Source organism: Ramularia collo-cygni (genome assembly GCF_900074925.1).
Source record: "Ramularia collo-cygni strain URUG2 genome assembly, contig: RCC_scaffold05, whole genome shotgun sequence".
NCBI lineage: Eukaryota > Fungi > Ascomycota > Dothideomycetes > Mycosphaerellales > Mycosphaerellaceae > Ramularia > Ramularia collo-cygni.
Genome location: NW_019716259.1, coordinates 604,604 through 630,186, shown reverse-complemented (window position 1 = coordinate 630,186; position 25,583 = coordinate 604,604). Strand labels below are relative to the sequence as shown.

The following is a 25,583-nucleotide window of genomic DNA, read 5'->3' as shown; positions in this document are numbered from 1 at the left end:
CAATGWTGTGATCTCGACAAGATCTATCACTTCACCACATTAGCGAATGATCGTTAATCTGATATTTTAGTAAGCTGAATGATTGGAAGAGTGCAGCTTCTTTGGAACTCGCAGGTCCTTTTCCACCTCTATATCGATGTACCGCTGCATATAGATCCTAGAATTTGKCACAGAATGATTGGTCGAGCGACTGATTCGTACTATAAGTGGACAGAAGGAGACTGAAAGTACCACTCGCTCGATACTACCTCGAGACACGTCTCTTTGGAGCGCTCAGTATTTGTAAGAATGACTACTCTTCAACTACTCGTATCATTGAAAGCATCGTGGAAATCCACTGWAGTCTTCCGTATATATCTTGCACTGGTACGGCCTATGCGGCTCTTCCTATGGTGCACCCCTTTACTGTCGGCCCCAATGTCGAAGAAGTCGATGTGAAAGTCGATAATTGCATCAAAGCCGCTGTTGAAAGGCATTTTGTAGCGGCCTCGGCCAGAGAGTTATAGAGAGTCAGAAAGATACCTCGATCAACTCGACGATACGGTGACTCCACCGTATCAAGTGGTAAAGGGGTGGAAGAACGCTATGCGTACACATCGGTCTATCTTCTTGCCAATTCCATGCCATCTAGGTATGAACGGGGCAGTGTAAGACTCTGTATACAGCTTTTGGAGCCAGCACACGATATGAGTCCCACTTACCGATAGATTGGTCGTGCATTCCTATGCAGAGACTTCAGAAGAAAGCCGAGGTAGGCAAGGGACAAACTCCCAGCTGGTATTATAAGGTCCATGTCCCAATCGCTGCTGCATCGAAACGTAGGAACGTCCTCGAGGGCTCGTTCATTCACTCGTCGACACTTTCGACACGAGTCGGAGGTTCTGCGTCGAATGGTATCTGTGGTGGAGTCAACCGTGGCCGTGCAAGATGAAGTCCTGCAACAAAGTAGCTTCGTGTCAATAATATGAGATGCGTTGTGTCGGGAAAAGGTTTGGGCATAGGWGGAGTATGCTGCTGAAGTCATGGATAGCAGGGCTGTGATCAAGTGCGGAGCCAGGGGAGATGGGTAAGTGAGAGGATTACCTGCCGAACAGGATTTCATCCMGAACGATCTGACCACCACCAGGGGGTACGAATGGTCGGTCGAATCATCGATCGTTGGCTCCGAACTTCCTGTAATGCCCTGAAATGGACTCTACACTGATTCTACACTACTGTCGGATTTATGCGGAGTCCTTAGCGTTATCTCAGAAATCATTTAGCGCGTAGGGTCCATTCAGGGCGCATGTACCCCATACAACTATGCTGGGCTATTGATGTCATCGCTAAGGTTTCAACGCATAAACAGCTACTCTCCATTGCGTGTAGAATAGCCAACAGCATGATCATCCCGTCGAGCCCACAAATGAATGTCGTCTATGTGGCTGTCGAGGTGACGTCCTGACTGGACGACAAAACCGCTTGGGGAGTCCCTGTGGATGAGCCGCTCGCGTGGCCGAGATGATCCAGATCCGGGACAGTTTACTCCAGATCACCGTCATGGTTCGTGGAGACCCAGAATGTGGATCAAAGCTCTGGAGGTGAATGTGCCTCACAAAGGGGCACGAGGACACGCGAGGCACGCTCCTCAGGCTAATGTTTATCCGTAAATTCATGTCCACCAGCGGATCCGGGGACTTGGACAATCTTCGACACGGATCCCGGGGTCACAGCACGATGTGATCAAGGGGTGGAAGTCCCCCGGAGTGACCACACTCCACATTATCCGTAGCATCTGGACCCTGTCCGGAAGATGTTTCTTCAATCGTTTGGTAGCGCTTGGATGCCAAGTTGCCGAGAGATTGATCGTAGAAGGGGACTTCCCACGGTGTGTTCGAAAGTAAGAGGCGAGTGAGGTTGGGTACCAGGTTGCCGGAGCTCCGGATTTGGGTCGGGGTCAACGAATTCATATGGGGAGTTCGCTTGTTGCATGGCCGCCCGCTATTTCCGAGATCCCTTCCATGTGTCGGTCGGTCCGTGCCAGGTTGAGTCCCAGCATATCATCGATGCGAGTGGATCTGCTTAGTGCACGAGCGAATTCCATTTGATCATTGTGTACAGCAAATGGCTAGATCTCGTTATTTCATTGCTCATAAAGTGGTTYTGACACAGCGGCCGTGTCGTCGAACTGAATCCTTCTGCACGAATCCTTCGGACTGTAGGGTAGACGGGCTCTGCAAGTCTAAATTTTCAAATATACGTCAGGGTTGAGAAATATGTCTACTTGCGCTATGTGCTTTCGAATTTATTTGCCATTCTGAGCTTTCGACAGTTCTAGCTACCACGAAGAATGGAGATTTCATGTAGACTCTTTAATGGCCACCTTTCTGGATGCAATATTGTCATCGACATTCAGAGCCTTCGCCCTAGCCACTATTCGATCTTTTTGACACTAGTAGCGGCATTCAATGCTGCACTCTCACTCGCCTTTACCCTCTCCCGACGTGCTGCCACCTCTTTGGCAGGCATAGTTGTACCTAGTAGATCATCCTAGATTGCACCCTGTCAGTTTCCCTGTGCATTCACGGTATGATGTATGGGAACAAGAAACGACTCACCCAGATCGTCAGGTAAACCTGCGAAAAGTTATGTTTTGTTCCCCAATTCTGGTGATGAATATCATGAAACTCAGTCGTGTTGGAAGATATGTAGTTGAACGGGTTATAAGGGAAAGCATAACCACTGTGATCGTTGACAGCTTTGATAATCGACACAGTGGCGAACCAGGTGGCTGGTAAGGTAGGCAGTCCGCTTACATAGAGCGTGACCGTCATTCCGATTGTGTCGGCGATGAAAGCTTCCAGGAGAGTGTTGTATAGTGCTCCGTAGGAGTAGGGCACGTAGATGCGGTGGTGCACGGAATGGACGTGCTCTGTTGTCATCTCCTGGTCAGCATGTCTAAATATATTCGAGTAGGGAGGAGAACTTACTATACAGGAATTTGTTGGAGTGGAATATGCGGTGCGAGGCATATTGCCAGAAGTCTGCAACAATGACCGCCACTGCTAGTTGAAATGCGAGCTTCGCGCCCGCGGACGAGAACAMTGCGAGAGTTACCGCTGAGAAGTCGTTTTTCAGACTGCCAGTTGGGAACGGAGTGTGTGGTTGCTGAGTCCATGTTGTTGAATTCTTGGGCGCGAAAGATAATTCGTGGTCCTTGGCTGTATCAAGACCAGGGGAAGGATTTGAGGCGAGTGCTCCGTCAACGAGCAGAGAGAAGACGACCTGAATCACTTGCTGGGATATGACCTGACGAAAGACTTGCCGAAGCGTGGCTCTGTTGCGCGCCGGTCCGGCTTCATATGGATGAATCTTGTAGTCCTGGAACCATCTCTGGCTATCGAACAGGTGGAAGATACTTGCACTCAGCCAGTATGCCGCAATGGGCATAACTGACAAGAGATAGAAGTCTCGGACTCCAGGTATCAATGAGGCTTCGTCTTCCATTGTTGCTAGCGAGAGATTCTGGAGAGCGATATCTCAGCGATAGGTTGAAGTAAGATGGAAGGTCGACAATGTAGCTCCCGCTCTTAAGTCGTTCACAACCTTCACCATCGGAAATCCTATTGCTGGATGATGTGCGAGGACTTGAACATAGAGTTTACATTAGAATGGCGGTCTGTTCGACGATGGTGGACCTGTGCAGGTGGTTCCATCCAGCGCCTGCGGTTTGGAGCGCCTACCACTCATGTCATCATACTAGTTGCAGATAGTCAACTGATTGAGCAACTCCACCGTCGCCACACATGTAGGAAGGAAGAGATGTGTAGGATTTGACTTTCAACGTACCATTGTCCCGTTACGATCTTGCAGGAAAGGCGGTGCACATCTCCCTGCATATGAATCTGTGCGTTATCCGCTCCGGGAACTCGCCCATCATCACCCAAAGAACAGTTTCAGCAGGTAATAGCGGTCTTTGATGTTGCACATTGAAGATTTCGACACGTGCTGATTCGGATCGCCAAATGTAACTACTCAGACACCACAGAATGTCATGTCTCAACCCCACTGCCACCATCTTCTTCCTTCATCACGCGCAACGTGTGAAGAACAATCTGCTCGTAACCCTTCGTTGCGCCAAACAATTCTTCTTCCATGAGCCCCTCATGGTCCGTGTGCGCCACGAATATCGTTCCAGGGCCATAGAGATACCGCTTTTGGTTCGCAACCGTCTTTTTCAGCCATGGGATATCAGTCCCGTAGTTTACCGTCATCACCTCAAAGCCCGGAACATCAGAATTGAGATCTATCGGCGCGTAGCCCGCACCACTGAAATCGAGTTCTACAACATCTGCAGGCTCCATATYGTTGGTGATAAAGGGAGCAACGGCATTGTGTACTGTGGAAGTAATCGCAGCTTGGATCTCTGTCGGTGAGCCAACGGCAATTCGTACTGCGAGACCAGCGCTTGCGCTTTCGGCAACAACGCCTAGAGCTACCCCTCCGTTGAGAAGACCCAGATTGAATGTGGTCTTGCCGTACTTTTCGCTTTGTGGGAGGCTGTCACCAAGCAGACGTAGGTCGGCAGCAGCCGCGACTAACATGTCGGTTGCACTCAGGCCTATCCAAGGGTAGCCTGAGTGTGCGGCACGACCCTTGATATGAATTTTCGCAACGACAATGCCCTTGTGGCCGGCTACTAGCTTGCCTTCAGTTGGTTCACCAAAAATGATGGCCCGTGGTCGTAGTTGGRGCTCGTTAGCAAGCTGCATTCCCAAACCACCGACTTCTTCGCCTATGACGAACAGTAGAGAGACATCCGAAGGGTTGATGCGGGAGCTTGAGACGAGATTGTTGACCGCGAGTACTTGGGCGGCCACACAGCCTTTTGCGTCAACGGAGCCACGGCCGGAGATTCTGCCATCATCGGATCGTTTGTATGGYATAAAGGGCGGAACCTTACACGATCGTTAACTATGTATGTATGTGACAGTGGGAGGAAGAACTTACTGTATCGATGTGGCTACTCAACATCACCTTGGCGTCCCTTTCCTCGCCCGGCCAGGCGAGAACGTTGAAACTGTCCTTTGTAAGGTACTGTTTTTCGACATTGTAGCCCTGAGACTGTAGGCTATTGACAAGCCAGTCACCAACGGGCTTTTCGTTCCCTGAGATGGATTCGATTTCAACGAGTCCCTTGTGAAAGGCGAGGAGGTTGTTGCCAAGACCAAGCTTGCTTCGAGTTGCATAGCTACGGCTAGTGATCCGGTGAGTCGTGGTTGCACACAATCTGGAAGACAATAGTCGAGAGCTCTGGCGGAGGAGCACCGCCATGATATGATCGCTGAGACTCAATGAGAAAGCAGTAAAAAAACCACGACCGCATTGTTACTCTGATCGTTATTGTTTTGACATGAGCGCCAAGAATTACTTGCTTCGGCCCCACGCAAATGCCTCGTAGCCAACCAGCGAGCCCGGCTATGATCTAGAGTTTCGAAGCGTTCAGGGGTATTAGCTGCAGCGGCACATATAATGTACTCCCCGCGCCAAAGTTGAACATGATCGCTTTCTACCATGAAATGCGCCAGCGGCACCACACTACTTCGTACAAACACTGCGAGACTGTTCACCGCCGGGCATCTTTTAATTAATGCATTCGCAGTGTTGTCAGTGCATTTCCATCACGTCGTCAACGATATGGACTTCGTCCGACGGATCCTCCGGCGGGTAGGCGGGCCCAAACCCAACCCCGAGTCTATCTGAGGCTACGACTCAAATCGAGTGCTCGTGTGGGGACTGGAAAGCTCACGGAATGCAGTTCCCAATTCTTGTTTCCTGTCTGAGTTGGAACTCAGCCCCTCTGTTCACTCCTCAACCGTCGCTCCAGCATCATGGAGTATTGTTCGTGTGTCAACCTTAGCAATATTACTCACTGCTCTTTGACTAACCGAAAAACAGTCTAGGCCGTTCAGGACTCAAGGTCTCCCGCATCGTGCTTGGCTGCATGAGCTTCGGATCTCCACAATGGCAGCCCTGGATCCTGGATTCCGCCGCCGCTCTTCCGCTTCTGAAGCATGCCTTTGACCGTGGAATCAACACATGGGACACGGCAGATGTGTACAGCCATGGTGAATCCGAAAGAATCATAGGCAATGCTATCCAGCACTACAAGCTGCCCCGACAAAAGCTGGTTCTCATGACCAAATGTTATTTTCCCGTGTCTGAAGACGGCGAACAGCCTCCGTTCCAGATGCACATCCAGAATGATGGTAGTCATGTCAACAGTATGGGCTTGTCACGTAAGCACATACTGGATGCGGTCGATAGCAGTACAAGCCGACTGCGCACCTACATCGATGTCCTCCAGATCCATCGACTGGACAGGGAAACAGACAAGACGGAGATAATGCGAGCATTGAATGATGTGATCGTATCAGGTAAAGGTACTTTTCATCGCCGCAGTAACATGTTTCGCCGGCTGACTTGTATTCTGAATACTTACAGTTCGGTACATCGGAGCATCATCAATGGCAGCTTGGGAGTTCCAAATGCTACAGAACATCGCCGAGAAGAACGGATGGYACAAATTCATCTCAATGCAAAACTATCACAACCTTGTCTTCCGCGAGGAGGAACGCGAAATGATACCTTTTTGCAAAGCTACAGGCGTAGGTCTGATGCCTTGGTCGCCGATTGCTCGCGGTGCACTGGCGCGGCCGTTCAGTGACACTGCTACATCGAACAGAGAGAAGACCGACCCTCTCGTACAGCAACGAGGACGTTCATCGACTGCGGACGAGGAGATTATCAATCGAGTTGAGCAGCTGGCAAAGAAGTACAATGTGAGCATGGCTTGTGTCGCGACGGCTTGGTGTATCTATCATGGAGACTGTCCGATTGTGGGACTGAACAGTACATCGCGGATTGACGAGATCGTCAAGGGTCTTGCGTTCAAACTGTCTGGTGAGGACGCAAAGTTTCTAGAAGAGCCTTATGCTCCCAAGCCCGTTACTGGGTACTAATTTCATTGTTTTGCATGATWCGTTGCACCGCCGGTCGTTCCATCAGTCTCTTGTGCCATTCACGATAGCGGGGATACTTTTCCAATATTCTTGAAGCTTCTTCCTTACCCATGACTTCCTCTAGGATTCAATRTCAAGTCAGCATGCTGCAAAGMGCTTCTACCAGTGCTCTTCTATAGCTCAAGTCGCTTACCGATCTTATTGTTCCATGGCACAAAAACGAGGTCCGCAAAGGTGCATTTCTCGCCCACCAAGTAGTCTCCTCGACTCTTTTCCAAGTAATGCTCCAGAATACTTGCAATTCTCACCACATCATCTGCGAATCTGTCCATAACGCTGGGTACTTGCTCCTCATGCTGATTCGAAAACCAAGCTTTGAGCGAGAAGAATGGGCTCTGAGCGCCCATTTGGTACGCCAGCCATTGTTGGCACATCCACCAATCCGGCGTGTGAGGAGCGTATTGCAAGTTCGCTTCTTGCTCTTTGTCATATGTGTGCACGAGGTATTCGACGATTGCGAGCGATTCCCATAGCGTTACGTCGTTGTTGGGGTCGTTGAGGATTATCATGCCTGTATTCTTATCCTGGACTGGAGGTGCTCCTCCGTTTGAGGTACTTCCCTGGGTGTCTTTCTGTTGTGATCCTTCATTCTTGATCACAGAGACCGAGAATGGCAGGCTTAACTCTTCGAGTATTATTCCCACCTTTTGTGGGTTTGGGCCCTGATTTAATTAGCCTTGTTGGTGCCGCTTTGACAAGTGCGTTACATATTCTTACCGGGTCTTGAATTTGCAGTACAAGCGTCTGCAGCTTTTGGGGCGACATCGAGGCAGCGGAGGTGGAAAATCGTGCTCTGTTCTCGCTCGCGTGTTGCTTGCCGACTTGTCTGCTCGTGGAAATGTATCTGCGAGGAGCGCGCGTAGTAACAGCAATTTGAGATCGCCAAGTCGTCGAGGATCTTGTGAATATCGAGCCAAACTGGCCTAGAGAGCTGTGGAACTTGGTGAATGGAGTGCAGCTAAGTGGTGCCATAACGATGGAGCGTTTGAACTTGATGAATCACCGGGCAGGCGTYGTAGCCATTGATAAATATGCTTTCCTACTTCATTCTTTGTACTACGACTGAAGTGACCTCGCTTCGATTCAACTAATCAGTGTTTGAGTGTCAGAGTGGGACAACAAGGTGCAGCTACTCCGGAGTATGCAGTGCCTCGAAGCATGGGTACACCGCCGATATGCGGCTGAATACATACATTGGCTCCACACCTTTTCTCCCCAACCGATCTACCAGTAGTAATAATGTTATGTCTACAAGTGGTGACTTTTTAAACGATAACCCGGAACTAGGGCCATCTCATGCAGGGTAAAGTATAGTGATGGAAACCCTGATACACCATGGACGAGGAGGGTCATTGAGACATTGACCGTCGGCTGGCTGCCACAGACACAGTATCTTTTGAAATTCGAACATATAGGTAACCAGAGCTCAGACTTAACCTCATCCCCCGACGTATGCTATCGACACGAGTGTCCTAGATGAAGCCGAAGCCACGGTGCAGTACGCACAGTCAAGCAGAGAAGCCCTCTCGATTCTCAAGCGATACCCTCAAGTCGAGAGAAACTCTTCCCACTACAACGCCTTTGCTCCAATAAAGAGCTTACCAGACTTTGGTCCTCCAACGAAGCCTTCCATATGCTCAATTCCATCGTCATCCACGACGTGCGTCTCAAAGTTTGCATACGTCAGAGCCAGCACGTACTTCATCACTATCATAAATTCGTCAGCAGTACTCTTCACGAGACGGATCGGAGTGAAATTGCAACTTACCAACCATGGCGAGGTTACTCCCAACACACATCCTGCCACCCGAACTGAATGACCAGAACCATCGCATCTTCTGATCATGTCCTGCCGATTCGGTGTCCCCATCTTGTGACAGCCATCTCTCGGGGTACCAAGCGAGCGGATCAGGGAATACATCGGTGTTTTGATGGAGGAATCTGGCGTAAGATTGTACTCTGTAACCGCCAGGAATGTTTTCGTACTGTCCAAGCTTACTCAACTTCCCATATGGCGTTACTCGAGCTTGTCCACCCGCTATCACGGGATGTAGACGTAGCGTCTCCATGAGAATTGCATGGAGTAGTGGCAGTTTATCCACGACTGGTGGGGATGGTAGAGGCTCAGTYGAACTTGCGGAATTGATCGAGGAGCCTAGAGATTGGCATTCGAGGCGGAGACGGGATTGCATATCTGGTCTGCGTGAAAGCTCCCAAAACGCATATGTCAGAGTCGTGGACATTGTCTCGTCCGCAGAGTGGACGTGATCGGCCACCTCAGCGGCTATTTCGAGCTGTTGCTCCGAGCACAAGAGCTGAGAGTACTTCTCCACAAATGGAGTGGCGCTYATACCTTCTTTTTCCAGATTACGTTTGAAATGTTGATATACAGTGGGATATTCCTCCGGCGCTATCTCCTGTGTGCTCGTGTTGTTGAGAGACTTTTCCGCTCGGTCGCCCATGTTTAGACAAAAGTTGTGAAACGTTTCCAGACTTTTGGAACGTCCCTTGTAGAGCAGTCCCGTCCGTTCGAGAAATCGCAGCGTCCCGGGAAGCTCATAAAACCAGAACATGATCTCGTATGGCCAGCCGTTGTGCATTTCGTGCAAAAACTCGGCGTGCTCCTCGAGATTGTTGAGGAAATTCGTGCCGTTCTGCACTCCAAAAGTGTATCCCGTCACAAAGTCAAGTCCCAAGGCAGAAACGAGTTGCATTGTGTTGAAAGGTCGGTCATCTTTGGCGCAGCCAGTAATCAAGCCCAGATATCCCTGTCGAATGACTCGATCTATCAGACCAGCTATTGCAGGCGAGGAATGTACATATGACTTGGAATAGACCTGCGTGATTCGCTTCTTCCGCAGGCCGTGAGGAATCGCATCCAGACTCGAGGACACATTCTTCCTGCCAAAATCCTCGTAGATACTGTAGAAGTTGTGTCGATCGAAGTTTTTGCCATAAATTGTCTTGACTCCATCGTCAATGCAGTTGACGGACAGTTCTTTCGGGCTCAGACGAACGACATCGCCATACTTCTGGTGCGCTTCAAAGACGGTGGCGTTCTCAATGTCCCGATAGCGGATCCAGATCATGTACAGAGAGGTCAGTTTTGCTAGTGGATGGACAGCTGGAATATCTGAAATGGGGCTCAGAAATAAAGGGTGAATGATGCATTGGTACAATGCGGCGGCACCGATTGCAATCGCAGCAAGTACAAAAAAGGCCATTGCTAGAGGAGCTGCTACTGGCTAGTATGTTGTGAATGTCGGAATTATACTCTGTAAGTTGTAGCATTACGTGAGCTGATTAACGGTGAGTGTCAAGACCCGACCTGCCGAGAATCCAACATGCAAAATGGTAGAATGCAGTCGTGTTGCATGTGTTGTGGATACCAACGCTGCTTGCATGTCGTGAGTACGGTGAGCGGCGAAGACATCCTCACCCGACGGCTCTGAGTGGAGAAGTGTTCACTCCGACGGAGAAATGTATGTTGCCTGCAGTAGACTGTCGGAGCGCTCCAGAGTTCAGTGAAGCTGGAGTAGGCTCAACAGCTGCACGAGTACCCGATTTTGAGCCTCTCGAAACCATGTCCATGACGAAATGCACATGCTGGCATCGTACCCCTGTCACATCTGTGAAAGATCTCCCTTTTAGGTGCAATGCCCTGAAGGGGTTAGAGGCGACACCATGCAGCTGTTATCAAGATCCGKCTGTGATCGAGAAATCCGAACTGTGGAGTCGAGTCTCGCGTGGAAAGGCGCCTGGGAGATGTGGCTTCATGCGAGATGTCCACATGGTGTAATGTAGCTCGGAGGTGGAAGATCAAGCAACAAAGCTCACTCACCGACAACAACTTGCAGCTCGCTGCAGCCATTGTTACCAGCGAACTTTGTGCTGCGACACATACAACGAAAAGCGACGGTATCGTGCATTGGTAGTTTGGCTTCTTGTATCGATAGTTGATACACAAATTTCTCAACGGAAAATAGGGTCTGTCTTGCGAATAAACCACAATATGTTAGGGTTCGGATTATGTATGCTGAGAAAARTTGATATCAGAAACAAAGTTCTGCTTTCTTTTCATCTTTGAGACATACTGGACACAACCCTACTTGTGTTGAAGATCAAGTAGATTTCCGATCTCACAGGAGTTGATGTATGTGGATGAGGGAGCCTTGCTGTGAGAAGAATTCGGGGATGTATGTAGGGCCCTGATCACTACAGGGTAATTGCATCGTATATCTGTAGATTTGTTGAAGCTCGACACGTTGCGGTTGACTATTGGCAGCTCATAGTACTGTCTCTGTCAGAGAGAGCGAGGATGGWATCAACAAGACTCGTCGAGTCGGAAGTTCTTACATCAAGCATATGATGGGTGACATCTAGCCTTCAACCATTGCCGCCGCAAAAGTTCGTACGCCTCAGGATCCATTAGATCTTTTCACCGTATGATAGACTGGATTGATCATGCATGCACTACGTTACTGCAACATGTAACAAAAACTAACGTGCTATGAATCCAAGCAAGTATTGTTATCAACAGAGACTTTGTGGTACTCTCTCTATGGGGAATAATTCGTTCGAACCCTATAGGGCTACCCACGACCAATGGCTTTTGCCATCCAGAATGGCGGTGTACTGTATCGAGACCTCCATCACCGCTGATTTAGTTTGACACAGAGCGTTCCATTGCTCAGCAGCTCAGGATTCCAACAATATTAACTGCATTTTATTGAGTTACCAGAGTCCAAACCCATCTACCGWCATCTTAAGCATGGCAACGAACGAGTTGTTGATCTCTTCTTGGAAACGGCTCCCTCTGGATCTTGGTTCTCAAACCCAAAGCGAATCGTTCGAAGACTTCCAGCAACTTTTGCAAACAGCATGGCTGTTGCTTCTATCGACCTACAGCAGGGATAGCTCGTCCAGTTGCTATCTCTCTGGTGCTGGAGAACATGCATCACTTGAACTACTGTCCTTGGCCACGGACAAATCTCTGACACTGAGTKAGCACACGAATCTCATCCGGACTGGTTCACTCAATCTCAGCAGTCGAAACAGTACCCCTAACACGATGCTCTGGTACGGTCCGGATCCACTCGACATGGAAGCTCAAATTCATGCGCTCAATGAAATCTGTACTCTTGAGTTCATCGTTCATATCATCCATTCTCCACATGAACCTGGCGTCGAGGTCTCTGTTGGTTTACTGTACCAGCCGAAGCATGGGAAATTCCAGGAAGATGATGCAATAGGCCGCGTGGAGACTTTCAAAACTATCTTCTCTGCACTTGTACAACACCCGACTAGCGTTCTGGGAGACGTAAATATTCTCAGTGATCACGATCGAAAGCGAATCATCGCTTGGAATCAGCCTGCTCCGGGGAGTGCTTTGGAAATGACCATTCCTTCAGGGTTCGCAGCACATGTCAAGGATCGCCCTGATGCGCCAGCAGTATTCGCTTGGGATGGCGAAATGACATACAAAGAGCTAGATACGGCTTCATCGAGCATTGCAAAGTCATTACATGAGGCTGGAAAATCTGGACCCGATGACATGGTTTTGTTCAACATGAGAAAGTCAAAGTGGGCATTGGTCGCTGCATTGGCAATTCTGAAGTCTGGGAAAGCGATTGTTCCTACAGACATTTCTTGGCCCCAATCTCGTCTTCGCCAGATCGTTGAGATCACCGGAGCTCGTCTCGCTGTTTGTGACGAAGTGACCAAAGGGGCATTCGACGCGGATACAGTCTGTGAGCTTATGGTTCCTTCAGCTCCTCGTCTTCCACAGATCAATGATGACGAGTACTCCCCGGAGACATCATGCGTTCCAGACGATCTAGCTTTCGTCCTCTTCTCCTCGGGTAGTACTGGTGTTCCCAAAGGCATGCTGAGGCAGCATAATACGGCATGCACCGGGTCCTATGCGCACGCCAAAGCAATGCACTTGAACAATACTTCTCGAGTTCTTCAGTTTGCAAATCATGTTTTCGATGTCGCCATGCTTGGTAAGACTGACCAAAAGGGCTACCGCGTGAGAGCATGGGCTGACAATGATCTCAGACCTTTTCACAACCCTTTTGATGGGCGGATGCGTATGTATACCTTCTGAAATTGACCGCAAGAACGATCTGGCAGGCTTCGTCGAGCGATCACAAGCCAATTGGGCACTCTTGACTCCCACTGTAGCAGGCCTGCTGGATCCGATCACAGTTCCAAGTCTCAAATTTGTGACTCTTGGAGGAGAATCGATCAGCAGGGCGACTTTACAAAAGTGGCTAGAGACGTCTCGCGTTGGAATCAATTACGGCTCTGCTGAGGTGGATGTAACACATACACGCGATGTTCTCAATGATGCAGATACATCCAATGTAGGGCAGCGTCTTCCAAGCTGTCAGGCGTACATTGTTGACCCGGATAATCTGAGCGCTATTCTTCCTGTTGGAGCTGTTGGAGAATTGGTCATTTGTGGACCAACAATGGCAAGAGGGTACCTCAACGCTCCTGAAAAGACCGCGACCGTTTTCACGACACCGCCAAAACAATGGTTCTCCCAAGGCATCTTTGCACCAGGTCCAATAACGGAGACTTCTCGTATTTATCGAATGGGTGATTTATGTCGTCAAAAGTCCGACGGCTCTTTGGAGTTTGTTGGTCGTAAAGACTTCCAGGTGAAGGTCAGCGGTAAGTAAACGAAATCGTCATGTTCACATGGCAAGGACTGATCAAGTATACCAGGTCAAAAAGTCGAGCTTGGCGATATTGAGAGCAAGCTAGTGCAGCATTCTGCTGTGAAGCAGTGCGCTGTCATATACCCTTCCCAAGGACCATATGCAAAGCGACTAGTCGCTGTGGTTGAGTCGGTCGATGTACCATTTCAGCTGAGCCGTCATAATCGCGCTGCACTGGCAACGAAACCCACTCCTCTGGGCCTGCGAAGCATCACAGAATTCCTTTCTGCTTCACTACCATCCTTTATGATGCCCACCGTCTTCATTGGGCTGGTAAATATGCCTTATACCGCGACTATGAAGATTGATCGTAATCTTCTCCGAAGCTGGCTCCTGAACGATGACATCTATAACGCGTCTCAGGGAGCAGTACACCAAATATCTACTGCTCTAGAAGGCCCCTTGTTACTCCTCGACGAAAAGAAGGCTGTGGAGTTGTCGACCTTGGTCGCAGATGTTGTTTCCGACAGACATTCAGCGATCTGGAGATCCATCAGCGGACACGACAACAGTCTTGAGGATATCGGCATCAACTCGGCCCAAATGATGAGACTTTCTCACATGATTAACAAGCAATTCGGGGCCAAAGTTCTGGTCGAGATGCTCGGGTCGAAAGATATGACGATTCGAAAACTTGCGGCGCTCTTAAATTGCCGCGAAGTTGAGACCATTTTCCAGAAGTCGTGTTCGGTTGATGGTGCCAAGGTGGCATTTCTACAAGATCGAGTTGCAGAAGCCTCACGGACTGTTCTAGGCGGTCTTTTGGGTCTACAAGATCAAAGCCAACAGCATGTCTTTCTGACTGGGGCCACTGGATACCTGGGTGTGCAAATTCTCGTTCAACTGCTGCAGTCCAAGCACATCGGCTCCGTCGCGGTTCTCGTTCGGAGCGCTGATGAACATCAGGCCATGATGAGAGTGAAGAATACCATTGCAGCGACAGAAGAATCCATCCCAGAAGAAAATCTTTTAAAGATACGTGCCTGGTCTGGAGACTTGTCAAAGACCAATCTCGGACTTTCCGAGATTCACTCAAACGAGTTTTCCGCTTTGGGAAAGCGCGGAAGAGACGGGAATAAAAAGTCGATCGACACCATTATCCACTGCGGTGCTGTGGTTGATTGGAGAAAGACCTATCGCGAGTTGGAGGCGGCAAACGTATCCTCTACCGAACAATTACTGAAACTGGCTTTGAAGTCGTCTGGCGTACGCCGCTTCGTCTTCATCTCCGGTGGACGATATCCCGATCCGACACAAGAATATGGCCAAAATCTGCACCAAATGTACCTCGACACCGCCAAAGGCAGCGGGTATGCACAAACCAAATTCGTGGCGGAGCAACTCGTAGACAATGTTCGGCGGGCAACTCACTACAATACATCCATCGACATTGTCAGTCCTGCATATCTAATTGGGAGCCAGAAGATAGGCCTTGCGAATCAGGATGATTATCTATGGCGCATCGTATGGGCTTCAGTACGTATCGGAGCATTCAACGCAGACGAAAATGACCAGTGGCTATTCGTTGCAGACTCGGCTTCGTTGGCGGAGCGGATCGTGGCACTGGCAGAACAGGACAGTATCGCATCGTCGTTGAAGAATACTACGCTTCAAGTTCACGATGGCTTGGGTATGCAGGAGTTCTGGCGACATGTATGCGATGTGCTTGGGGTATCTTTGGCGCCTGTAACAGGCGAGGAATGGCTGCGGAGAGTGAAAGAAGACATGGAGGGAATGCGTGACCACTTGCTTTGGCCTCTAGCAGAGACCATTGATGCCAGCTATGGCCAGTTAACTCAACAGCGTTGTCTTGCGGTTACTATGGGCTCGGGAATTGCGACKGCTGGTATTGATTTGGCTATCCAGCAGAATATTCAGCGTTTGAAGAAAACTGAGTTCTTCGGGTGAGTCGCTGCGTGCAGAGATGATGATGATTTCAATGAGTTCTATTTTCAGATTTGTGTCTCCATTAAGTATTTGACTACTCCTCGCATGTTCAATGTATCCAAATGGTCAGGTGGCGTCGAAATTACAACAGCGAGGCTCACTTTGATGGTTTTCGTCATCCCATCCCATTGCTGTTCGATCGTCTTGCTTGGTGAAGTCCACATCCTTTCCTTGACGCTCGTCGTTATCCTGAGGAAATAGAGCTTTTCATGACATGATGTTTTCAACTCTCTACAAATCTTTGATCGCTGATGGCTTCGCAGTCGATCGTCAGCCCTGATGTTTGATTGAATGGGATAACAAGTGGGAGCAACATAGCTTTGCAGACATATTGTCGTCTATACAACAGCCATTGTTCGCTGATGGTAATGACTCAAAAGTGACGTTGATCGATGCCAATAAATTCGCTATGGGAGTCTCGCTATAAGAATCGAAGACAACTGGCTCCACCGCATCGACCACATCAGCCTGTGAGGATCTAGTACACCTTGTACTTGACGTCGTCCAACAACAATCCCGTGAGCGTGCTCGTCGCAAGAGCCTGCACAACCGCAATCTCAATCTTGCCCATCTTGCACCAAGTCTTGGGGAAGACAGCTTTGGTCATTTCCGCCCTGAGCAGATTCTCTGGGTTGAATTGTTGGTTGATCGTTTCGTATGAAACCTCCTGGCCCTCCAGATAGGCAGTGAAAGCAACCGTGCACTCGGTTGGAACACCGGTCACGGTCTCGACGCTGTTAACTACACATCCGAAATACAGACTCTCGAGGTCGAGAGCTTTGTTGCCATTGGCGGGGATAAATGCAGGACCGGAGCCAGTGAGAAGATTGTCAGTGAGACCGTTCACGGCGACTTGGTTGCCAGATTTGGGGAGCACGCCGGTGGGGACTTGGCCTAGAAGTCCTGCGACCAGAGTATCGAAAGAACGATATTCCAGACCTTTGTAGACGCCAATGGGGCTGAGCTCGGACAATGCAGGGAGAGCTTTGATGTCGTCGAAGGTAGCTAGCTCATCGGTCCCATCTTTGTGTTCGGGAGTGGCGTGGCTTCTGGTCCCATTTTGGTATCTTGGAATGAGGGTGGTGGTCCCGTTTTGGTATCTTGGATTGATGTTGGTCCCATTTCTGTATCTTGGGATAATAGCGCTGGCTGACGCCAAAGTCAAAAGAGTGGCAATCGGTAAGAAGAGCATGATGAATCGTTGTCGAGGATGGAATGCGAGGGAGGAGGCGGTGGGAGAAGCGAAAGGAACTAAACGAAGGTATACTGGGATGTAGAGTACGCAGGCAGCATGCGACTATATGTCGAATTGAATCGCCCCTGCAGTCCTGTCAAGGTCGCGATCAAAGTCACAATCAAGGTTAGACTACCTGCGATGTGATCGTATAATCATCGTTGCGAGTCACGTCGATGAGCGCAGGTACATGTTATATATCACGATCGACGACGACAAGTCATTGAGGATGCTGCGGGACATGTGTCACGTTTGCGCTGAGTCCACTGCTGATATGTATGGAGTCGTTAAGCTATGCTCAACGTTGGAAATGAGAGTCAGTATAGGCTCAAGCTAGACTCGAATGGATCAGGCAGATGAAGATGGCAGCTGAAGTTTCCTGTATCGGTTAGCTCATATCCTTAACGGGGCGACATGGGAGCCACGTGTGGCCAATGACGATCCCTAGATGAGTGTCCGATGCATTCTTCTAGTGTTATAGAAGTAGACAACTTGGTCTAGCAATCTCCAACAACGTCTACTTTCGTATCATCCTTGATTACACCTATTACTCCTCCCAAAATCGGAAGTTCTCGAGCCATGCCGCCAAGAAAAATATAACGACAGWGTTCCAAGCGAACGTTGGTCTTGCAGCTTTTTATTACCGCCGAACGTCGCCGTTTGTTCTTTGACTCGTGCGGAGTTCACTCCACGATTTCTTGCTTCCAACGGGCGCCACATGTTCGTTTCAGTTGTGGCAAAGTGGCACTCGGTCGGATGCAATGAAATCTTGTGCGCGTAGGTAACACGACCAAGTTTCGTTGTTGACATACTTCATATCTGTGCCGATCATACAGGCCGGAAAAAGAGAAAAATCGTGGCGTACTCGAAGAACCATTGTTTACCGCTCGGACACCGCAGAACGTCTGTGTCATATAAGCGTTGCGATTACCAAGTACAAATCTGTGTACCCATCGTTGCACAAAAACCACTTTACCCCAAGCCTGCAAGAAAAGGAGGCCCGCTCAGGCTGATTGAGGAATCATTGCAATATGAGTTCTTCTCGCCGCTCATTCACGAAATTGTCTTTCTCCGCCCAATGTGAGTGGTGCAGTGTAGTCTTGTTGACTGCGGCTCTCCACATTGAAGCAACCAATCCAAGCTCTTTTACGCAGAGCCGTGCCCAGTATGGTGAGGAGGGCAAATTGAAGGGTATCCCATGGTATCTTTCTGGTTAGTTCATTGCGCAAGTCGATCAAGAATGCTATATTCATCCACGCGTCAAAGCTCCACAACGTCAGTGAGAGATCACGGCAAGCATCCTTCGAGATTATCACAATCTTCAAGCTGAAAGTAGAGCTGGCTTGAACAGCCACACTATGATACAGTCGTCGTGCTGCCAGTCCAAGGAAGTGTGAAGCTGAAAGCGGTAGCTATAGGCACATCTGCAGTAATGGAAAAGCTCGAGAAAAAGGAACTGTCTCTGGTGTGCTTCTAAATGTGCGATCATCCTAGAGCAGACGAGTGCCATTACTTCTCCGTCCGGCAAATCGCACTGACAATACGATCGCCCCACAGGAGCTGTCGACTCCCCTCATCGAAGCTTCATTTGATATGTGCATAGCTGAATTCAAGACATCGCCACCACGATCATCAACAGTCCACCCACCAGCCAGGCCTTCAAACCTCCCTGAACGCCCGAGCTACCAGTATTCGTGAGGGTATCATCAAGAGTAACACAAGCAGGTCCATTGCCTTCTCCCTCATAGTCATAACCATCCTCGATACATTGTTCCAAAGAACTGTTTCCCGCACAAGAAGCAAAACATCCCAGCCCATACGCCTGAAGCGGCGACTCCCCACAACAGTTCCTCAAGACTGCCGTTGCATTAGGCACATTCCGAAGACCGCACACAACATCGCCCGTGGCGTTCACACCCAGTCTTGCTGGTGGTATGGCTGTGATGGAGTCTTGATCTAGAACAGGACAGTCATAAGGGGTCGGCTCATCTTGTCGTTCCTCTCGAGGACGATTGCAAAGGAGTGGTGCTGCTCCCTCTTGAACGAGACAGTCCTGGAAGTTTTGGTAGTCGGAATTTTGAGTGCTGGTCTCGTTGAAATCGGTGCCGTCTGATGAGATGATGCAGGTGAGGTAGATGCCTGAGATGCCGTTGAAAGAGTCTGGGGTTGATTGGTTTGAGGAATAGCGGTTGCAACAGAGAGATAGCGCTGCTGCATTGTTGTCGCAGTCTGGCACGGAACATGCTGCGATTTTGATGGCAGTGCCGACGGAAGCCCAAGTGAGTGGGATATCCGCACGTGCTGGACAGGAGGTCATATTGGACATGATGTCGGAGATTATGTCGAGTTGGGATCTTTGAAGTGAACGTTGGAAGGAGAGCTGGTTGCTCATGAGCAGTTTGCTGGTTCTCTAGCACGAAGTGAGACGACAGCTAGTTGACGACTTTGTTCTTGACTGTCGTGATCGGCGGAGAACACATCACAGAGGTGCAAGGCATCGATGGTTGGCGATGCCGTAGCCCGGGCTCCAAGACCTACAACGTAACTGATATGCAGCTCTGGAAATCAATGGCCTTACTTTGTTTGAAGAGGACCCACGGAAGTACGGAAGGTCAATATGATAGGTGCCAAGGAGCCCCATCCTCCTTGGCTGACCGGAACTGGCATTAGGGTTTCCAACTATTCCTGTACATACTCAACTCCGCGAATCCTACCAGCGGCCAAGAGACTGGCCGAAAGGGCATGAATCCAAGTGGACCGTACCTGCAGCCAATATCGATCAAGTAAAGAGCCATACGCACCGCGGAGGTCGAAAGTAGCTCGCCAATACGGCAGTCCGGGGAGATAGGCCTTGGCGCCACGCTCCGTTTCTGGTAGTGATCGCTGGTCACCGTCACGAGCCGACCAGCTGACGTAGCACATCATCTAGTTCAGGTGAATGACTGTTGGTGATATTGCATGTCATGCACCTCCGTTTCTCATATCCTCATTGTCCACCTTGGCGCATCCTTCGCAGTTTCTGCCCTTCGGAATCACCTTCTCTTTGGCGACCTCGATGCTCAAATATTGCTTGAATCCTTCCGTGTGGCACACGCACGAGTCGAGGCGATCGAAGGCCAAGTGCAGGAGCTCAGCGAGAAATCAGCGAGAAAGAATGCCCATCTCCGAGGGTTGAGGTCTGCATCGGACTGAGAACGGATGCTAGACCAGAGACTGCTGTGACTTCGAGCAGACTAGACTACTCGTCGAGCTGCGAGTCTGTGAATCTGCCTTGATTTGGTCCACGTCACAACTTTGTGTTAGCAAACCAGCTGGGTAACGACCTCATACAATGCGAAAGAAGTCCAGATTGTCCTCGCCTTCGCTTGCCGTGAATACCATTCCGGACAACGCTTGCGGCTGATGCAACAGCTCTCGATGTAACCCGTAGTCCTCGATCGGCATTCGTTGAAGGAATACCAACAGTAACACCTTCCACTTCCAGTCGTATGGCTTTCAAGAAAGCTTGGCCAGCTTCCCGTGCTACCCTTTCGGACCGCTTGGCTGTGAACATGGCTGTTCGTTCTGCACCGCTGTGGCAGTCTTGCTCCTGGATAACCCTAATTGAAGGATTCACTATGCTGTCATAGACCAACACTTCCAGTTCCTCCCACCGTTCTCGCAGCCAGACGTATGATCGAGCCGTGTCACTTGGCAAGTACCTGCCAGATGCAGTGATGGAWCACGATCGAGCACAATGTTGCGCTGTCCGGGCGGCGTCCAGGGGTGGCTCCTGGTTGTATAAAGAGCCGTCAAGTCCGCTGCAGAGTCACCATCATTATCCACCAACCGCTCAACCCTCCCCCGAATATCATTCCACACAATGAAGACCTTCCAGACAGCCGGAGTCCTGGCCGCAATCTCGAGCTTCGTGCTCGCACAGGTGATGACGCTTGCTTCGAAATTTGCAACGGGAATGTACTGACGAAGATCTCAGGACTGGTCATGGCACCAGCCTGCCATGTGTACCGACGGCGGGTGCGGTACCTGTCCCAACCGGCTCATTGACAGCAGCGGCTGGCCTGTCTGCCACTGGTATGACTTGGCCGATAATCCCATCTGGAGCGAGCAATTCAACGCTGCCGAGAACGGGGGCTTGGAAGTCTTCTTCAACATTGCCCAGCCAGATCCCACCTGCGCAGTAGTCATTCGATCGCCTGCGGGTAGCGAATACATCGGTTGCGGCCAGAACATCCTCACCACTTACAATGCTCTATGCACCAAGCTCATCCTTCGTCAGCGTGTCATGCTCCAATTCTGCTGTGGTACTGGAGACTGTGACGCTGCTGGTGGAGGTGTGTCGTCCATATCTCTCACCCCCGAGGACTTTGCAAACACCTCCTCCATTGCTAGTGGAGGAAGTGGCGCCATGCTGTTTATCAACAGCCAAGGCGAGATTATCCAACCCGACTCGGAATCTGACCCACGCGAGCAAGCTTTGCGGAAGCGACTCGTTCAATCCCCTGCGCCGGAGAAACGCCAGGAGGCAAAGCATGGAGGAGCGCTGCTCGCTAACCGCGACCTCTTCAAACGGGATTGTACTTTCACTCAAGTAGGCGACCCTTTCACAGCTCCTGGAAACACCGTAGTGATCGACGGTAAGTACTTCCAGGTCCCTTCAATAATGCAGCACTAACCGCTCGACTGAAGGTCCCGTTACTGGTCCAGCAATGATCGATCGCAGCGTCGAGCAGACAGTCGGCTGGAGTTCGACTTTTGAAGTTGGAATAGCATTCGACATCTTCAGTGCTGGAGCTAGCTTCACGACTTCCGAGTCTATTACCGAATCTGCGAGCATTACGCTTGAGGTGCAAGACTCCGTCACCGGCTTCTGGGTCTGGACTCCCATCTTGACTTGTGCCAATGGCGAATTGTCGGGGGATTGCTCCGGAACTGGTAGAGCGTGCTCGCCTACTAAAAACAGCCAGGGCAATGTTGTCGGCAACACTGCGTTCCAGATTCGCGGATGAAGATGAGTGGAATCGACGGATGATATGCTCTTGTGGCTATGTTCCGGGCGACTATGATGAGGTGGATCCCACGAAGATAGCTTAGGCAAGGCAGTTAGAGGATAATTCAACATGTTGACAGTCTTGACCTCTTTGCTGTAATCAGCAATTTGTTGCATCTATCGTCACCGTCATCGATGCTGCAACCCGTTTGTAAAGGAAGCAAAGCACCTCCTAACCTTGCTACAGCATGGATTTCAACATCTACCACAGGGTTAGTCTTTTTGCTGCGCACCATTCGTTCTTTGCTTACATCTTCATGACTACAAGCTGGAATCTGCTTGCTTTCAGCAAGAAGCAACTCCGAAAGCATTCTTTTCTCCTGTTGGACCTGTAGAACACGCTATATGTTGTGTAAGTGTCACATCCACCCATTGGTTGGAGGTGATTTGTATGACTTACATCCTCCACGGTATTGCGCATGATGTAGCGTATAGTAGTGACCGGCCGAGTCTGGCCCATTCGGTGGACTCTGGCYAAAGCCTGCTGCTCGACCGAGGGATTCCATTGTGGCTCCATGAGATATGCCCTAGAAGCAGCGGTCAAGTCCAGACTAAGCATTGTTAGTCTTGCAAGTCAGTGGCGTCTTCAACACCACATACCCAACAGCACCGCACGATATCGTTAGTAGAGCGACACGGATCGTAGGCTCAGAGTGGAATCTCTCGAGGTCTTTGCTGCGCTTCTTTTGCTCGACAGTTCCGTCAAAGCGAATGCATGATGTGCCTCTTTCCTTGAGTGCTTGCTCAACGACATCTAGTGTTGATGTCCAGAATGAAAGTACAATACTGCACAATGTTAGTGACAATTTTTGCTGATTCAGGAGATGGTCGAACCATTTCTCTTCGTCGACGTGCTGCTTCAAATCTGATAAAAGTGCTTTGATCTTAGTAGGCATTGTGCGTCCTACTATACTCTTGACGACCTCTCTGCCTTTCCGGGACGAGGACAACGTCGAGACCGAATGTGCTACATGCTTTTGGTGTCCAGAGTCTGGGCAATGACATGTTTCGCCATTTTGACAGCTGCCACATACTAGCCAGCCGCAAGGGAATAATAGAGGAGGTGTTAAGTCTGTCCCAGTCGATACCGTGCTGAGATTGCATCGCTTACAGGCCGCCATACCTGATGCCACAAGATAGTTGAAACTTTCTTGGGCGCTCATCGCGTCCCATACTCCAGCAGATCTCTCACTTTCACCAACCATGTGTGCTTGATGTAAGAGTCCCAGGTTACAGACCATCCGTAGGTGCGTGAACATTGTCATCATCGTACAACCCCGGGAGCCAGAGGCYGGATTTAGCGCAAGACTGTCCCAAGCCCGTTGCTTAAGTTGATTGTACCATTCAATCTCTGCCGAATTGAACTCCAGAAAGCGAACGTTGTCTCGACGCTCTGGTAGAGTTATAGTGCTCAAAGATCGTCGAAGCATTACGCAGCGTAAGAATCGCCTAAGCCGAAGTGTCGCATCGCTCTGTCCGTATTGCTTGACTAACAAAGCCACGAATGCTTGAAGCGAAGGTTCTTGGATAGAAAGCTGAATCCTTAGAAACTGAAAGAGGCTGAGCAAGTCGAGTATGCGGTTTTGAATCGGAGTGCCAGTTATTGCCCAACGGCATGTAGCCTCCAAAGCACAAATCGCTTCGCATGTAGCGCTGCGATGATCTCTGATGTCGTGGGCTTTGACCTGATCAGCGTGGAGAGCAATAAGGCTTGTAGGTAACGAACCTTCGTCCAGAATGATACGTCGCCAATGTACACCGTAWAGTAGTGAAGGCGAAGAAAGATGCTTCTTACGCTCGGCAAGGAGCGTGTGGTATGTCGTGACGATAACGTCGACGCTCTCTATGTCAGATATGCAAAGCATTCGGCGACTTCCATGATGGAACCTCCACTTTAAGAGACCACCGTGAACGCGTCTGTTCTCCTGTTAGCTCAGATGATACCATTCAGACATGCTGGTGGCACTTCCAGGTCGAATTGATTCCCCCAGGTCTTGATCACTGCGAAATGCTTGTTAGTGGGTATACAATCGACATGCGGAGTAACGTGGCTCACATGGCGCCTTGACGACCAACAATGTGGTTCCAACGTGCGCCAGCGTGGTGGGATGTGAACTCCGAGGAAGCCCGGCGTCGTCCTTGTCGCTAGCAATGAGGGCGATGGCACTGAGAGACTTTCCTAACCCCATAGTGTCCCCGATGATACCCCCGCGAAAGTCTGCAGGCCGGACGTCTGATATTTCCTCGCTGATGTTGTTGATGTACCTGCTTGGCGTCAGCCGTAGTATTGAAAGAAGCCCACAGAGCGAGATACACCAATGCTCCATCTTGTTGACGTTGACAATGCCAAACATCGGACTCTTGATCGTGGAACGCCCATCCCTTTTCCCTCTTGCGCATGAAGGTCAAGGCTTGCTTTTGATGCCTGCGATGGTCAGAACGATTGGAGTGAAGAGAAGTGAGATGACTGACGGGTGTAAAGGAGTGCGAAGAGACGTCGGAGTAGGTGTTTCTCGAAGATCGCTGCCATTCTCAAGATCTGCTAGGATGTCGCCGGGGCTTTGGTAGGCTTCGAATTGATCCTCGCTTTCCCTCTCCAGCTGAAACGTTGTGATCGGCTTATCACTGATCTGAAAAAGGCTCTGAGCATTGACATATTCCACGTCCCAAGCACAGCGTATGGGATCTTGCAGATACAACTTGCACTCATCCAAGAATTCACCCAAACTTTCACCCAACCTTCGCCGGCCATATAGTATAACATAGACGCACGGGCGGGAGTTCATACGACCCGATCGCTTGGGTGTGTCGGCGGTCACAAAATGGACGAACATTTGCAACGTAACACGCGCTTCAGATTGTAAAGTGTTGATAACGTAGGCATCGCGCTCACTGACCAGGCCAACTTCGCAATCGGTATGCGACAAGCGCACGCTCGTACCAACCGTCTCGATAGGAGCAAACGGTGGTATATGGGCTGGCTTGTGGACATTGAGACCAATATCGGTCAACATACCGAAACACACCTCGATATCACTGTGCTCTTGGCCATCACAGCCCTTGTTCTCTTGCAAGCACTGCGTGCTCTGTCGTCTGCGCGTGTCATCATATGCACCGAGCTCGACCACTGCCGGAGATGGCGCTGTGGAAATAGGAGAAGGAGTATCACAGTCGGTAGTCAAGCGTGCAAAGACAGACGCCGGCGTGCTGACCCTGCTGGGTGGATAACTCGACTCTCGTGATACCGGTGGCCATCCAGTGGGAGTGGAGTTTCGTGGCGGCGGTTGGGGAAGCAGGCGTCGGCGCTTCGCAGCGTTTTCTGCAGCGGCGTCGAGGTGGTGGATGGCGTAGGCAGACCTGTGGTCCCGCTGCTGATACTCTGGTGGCATCGCTCTGATAGCAGATGGGGCCAAGACAGTGTTACAAATGATCTTACCTTTGCACGTCTTCGCGACCCAAGGTCTGAGTCCGCAGCAGTCTTGCCATGGCTTAGTCCGGGGCGCCTGCAGCCTTGCTGCATAAGCACATGGGCGGAGGCGCAGCGAGCTGAAGCTCAGGAGCCA

The 25,583-nt window shown here is 50.2% G+C and overlaps 10 protein-coding genes; 3 read left to right on the top strand and 7 right to left on the bottom strand.

Annotated features, from left to right (window-relative positions):
• Window positions 1–4,031: 4,031 nt before the first annotated feature.
• Window positions 4,032–5,313, bottom strand: RCC_03976 (related to diaminopropionate ammonia-lyase; the record flags this gene model as incomplete). XM_023769258.1 has 2 exons in its annotated part: window positions 4,032–4,937; window positions 4,990–5,313. 2 exons carry the CDS (start codon window positions 5,311–5,313, stop codon window positions 4,032–4,034), a joined length of 1,230 nt encoding a protein of 409 aa, XP_023625026.1.
• Window positions 5,314–5,870: 557 nt separating this feature from the next.
• RCC_03975 (related to aryl-alcohol dehydrogenases) lies at window positions 5,871–7,001 on the top strand (the record flags this gene model as incomplete). XM_023769257.1 has 3 exons in its annotated part: window positions 5,871–5,884; window positions 5,938–6,422; window positions 6,484–7,001. The coding sequence occupies 3 exons, from the start codon at window positions 5,871–5,873 to the stop codon at window positions 6,999–7,001; spliced, it is 1,017 nt and encodes a 338-aa protein (XP_023625025.1).
• Window positions 6,988–7,826, bottom strand: RCC_03974 (related to theta class glutathione S-transferase; the record flags this gene model as incomplete). XM_023769256.1 has 3 exons in its annotated part: window positions 6,988–7,121; window positions 7,195–7,723; window positions 7,779–7,826. The coding sequence occupies 3 exons, from the start codon at window positions 7,824–7,826 to the stop codon at window positions 6,988–6,990; spliced, it is 711 nt and encodes a 236-aa protein (XP_023625024.1).
• Window positions 7,827–8,631: 805 nt separating this feature from the next.
• Window positions 8,632–10,285, bottom strand: RCC_03973 (related to cytochrome P450 monooxygenase; the record flags this gene model as incomplete). XM_023769255.1 has 2 exons in its annotated part: window positions 8,632–8,768; window positions 8,830–10,285. The coding sequence occupies 2 exons, from the start codon at window positions 10,283–10,285 to the stop codon at window positions 8,632–8,634; spliced, it is 1,593 nt and encodes a 530-aa protein (XP_023625023.1).
• Window positions 10,286–14,086: 3,801 nt separating this feature from the next.
• On the top strand, window positions 14,087–15,697 carry RCC_03972 (uncharacterized protein; the record flags this gene model as incomplete). The annotated part of the gene is made up of 1 exon (XM_023769254.1): window positions 14,087–15,697. One exon carries the CDS (start codon window positions 14,087–14,089, stop codon window positions 15,695–15,697), a length of 1,611 nt encoding a protein of 536 aa, XP_023625022.1.
• Window positions 15,698–16,214: 517 nt separating this feature from the next.
• RCC_03971 (uncharacterized protein) lies at window positions 16,215–16,928 on the bottom strand (the record flags this gene model as incomplete). The annotated part of the gene is made up of 1 exon (XM_023769253.1): window positions 16,215–16,928. One exon carries the CDS (start codon window positions 16,926–16,928, stop codon window positions 16,215–16,217), a length of 714 nt encoding a protein of 237 aa, XP_023625021.1.
• A 1,651-nt stretch (window positions 16,929–18,579) lies between these two features.
• RCC_03970 (uncharacterized protein) lies at window positions 18,580–19,296 on the bottom strand (the record flags this gene model as incomplete). Its single annotated transcript, XM_023769252.1, has 1 exon — window positions 18,580–19,296. One exon carries the CDS (start codon window positions 19,294–19,296, stop codon window positions 18,580–18,582), a length of 717 nt encoding a protein of 238 aa, XP_023625020.1.
• Window positions 19,297–20,832: 1,536 nt separating this feature from the next.
• RCC_03969 (uncharacterized protein) lies at window positions 20,833–21,979 on the top strand (the record flags this gene model as incomplete). XM_023769251.1 has 3 exons in its annotated part: window positions 20,833–20,892; window positions 20,947–21,607; window positions 21,660–21,979. 3 exons carry the CDS (start codon window positions 20,833–20,835, stop codon window positions 21,977–21,979), a joined length of 1,041 nt encoding a protein of 346 aa, XP_023625019.1.
• A 222-nt stretch (window positions 21,980–22,201) lies between these two features.
• Window positions 22,202–23,885, bottom strand: RCC_03968 (uncharacterized protein; the record flags this gene model as incomplete). XM_023769250.1 has 6 exons in its annotated part: window positions 22,202–22,222; window positions 22,272–22,361; window positions 22,421–22,571; window positions 22,621–22,806; window positions 22,855–23,698; window positions 23,747–23,885. The coding sequence occupies 6 exons, from the start codon at window positions 23,883–23,885 to the stop codon at window positions 22,202–22,204; spliced, it is 1,431 nt and encodes a 476-aa protein (XP_023625018.1).
• Window positions 23,886–23,953: 68 nt separating this feature from the next.
• RCC_03967 (uncharacterized protein) lies at window positions 23,954–25,409 on the bottom strand (the record flags this gene model as incomplete). XM_023769249.1 has 4 exons in its annotated part: window positions 23,954–24,021; window positions 24,077–24,285; window positions 24,335–24,445; window positions 24,493–25,409. The coding sequence occupies 4 exons, from the start codon at window positions 25,407–25,409 to the stop codon at window positions 23,954–23,956; spliced, it is 1,305 nt and encodes a 434-aa protein (XP_023625017.1).
• Window positions 25,410–25,583: the final 174 nt, after the last annotated feature.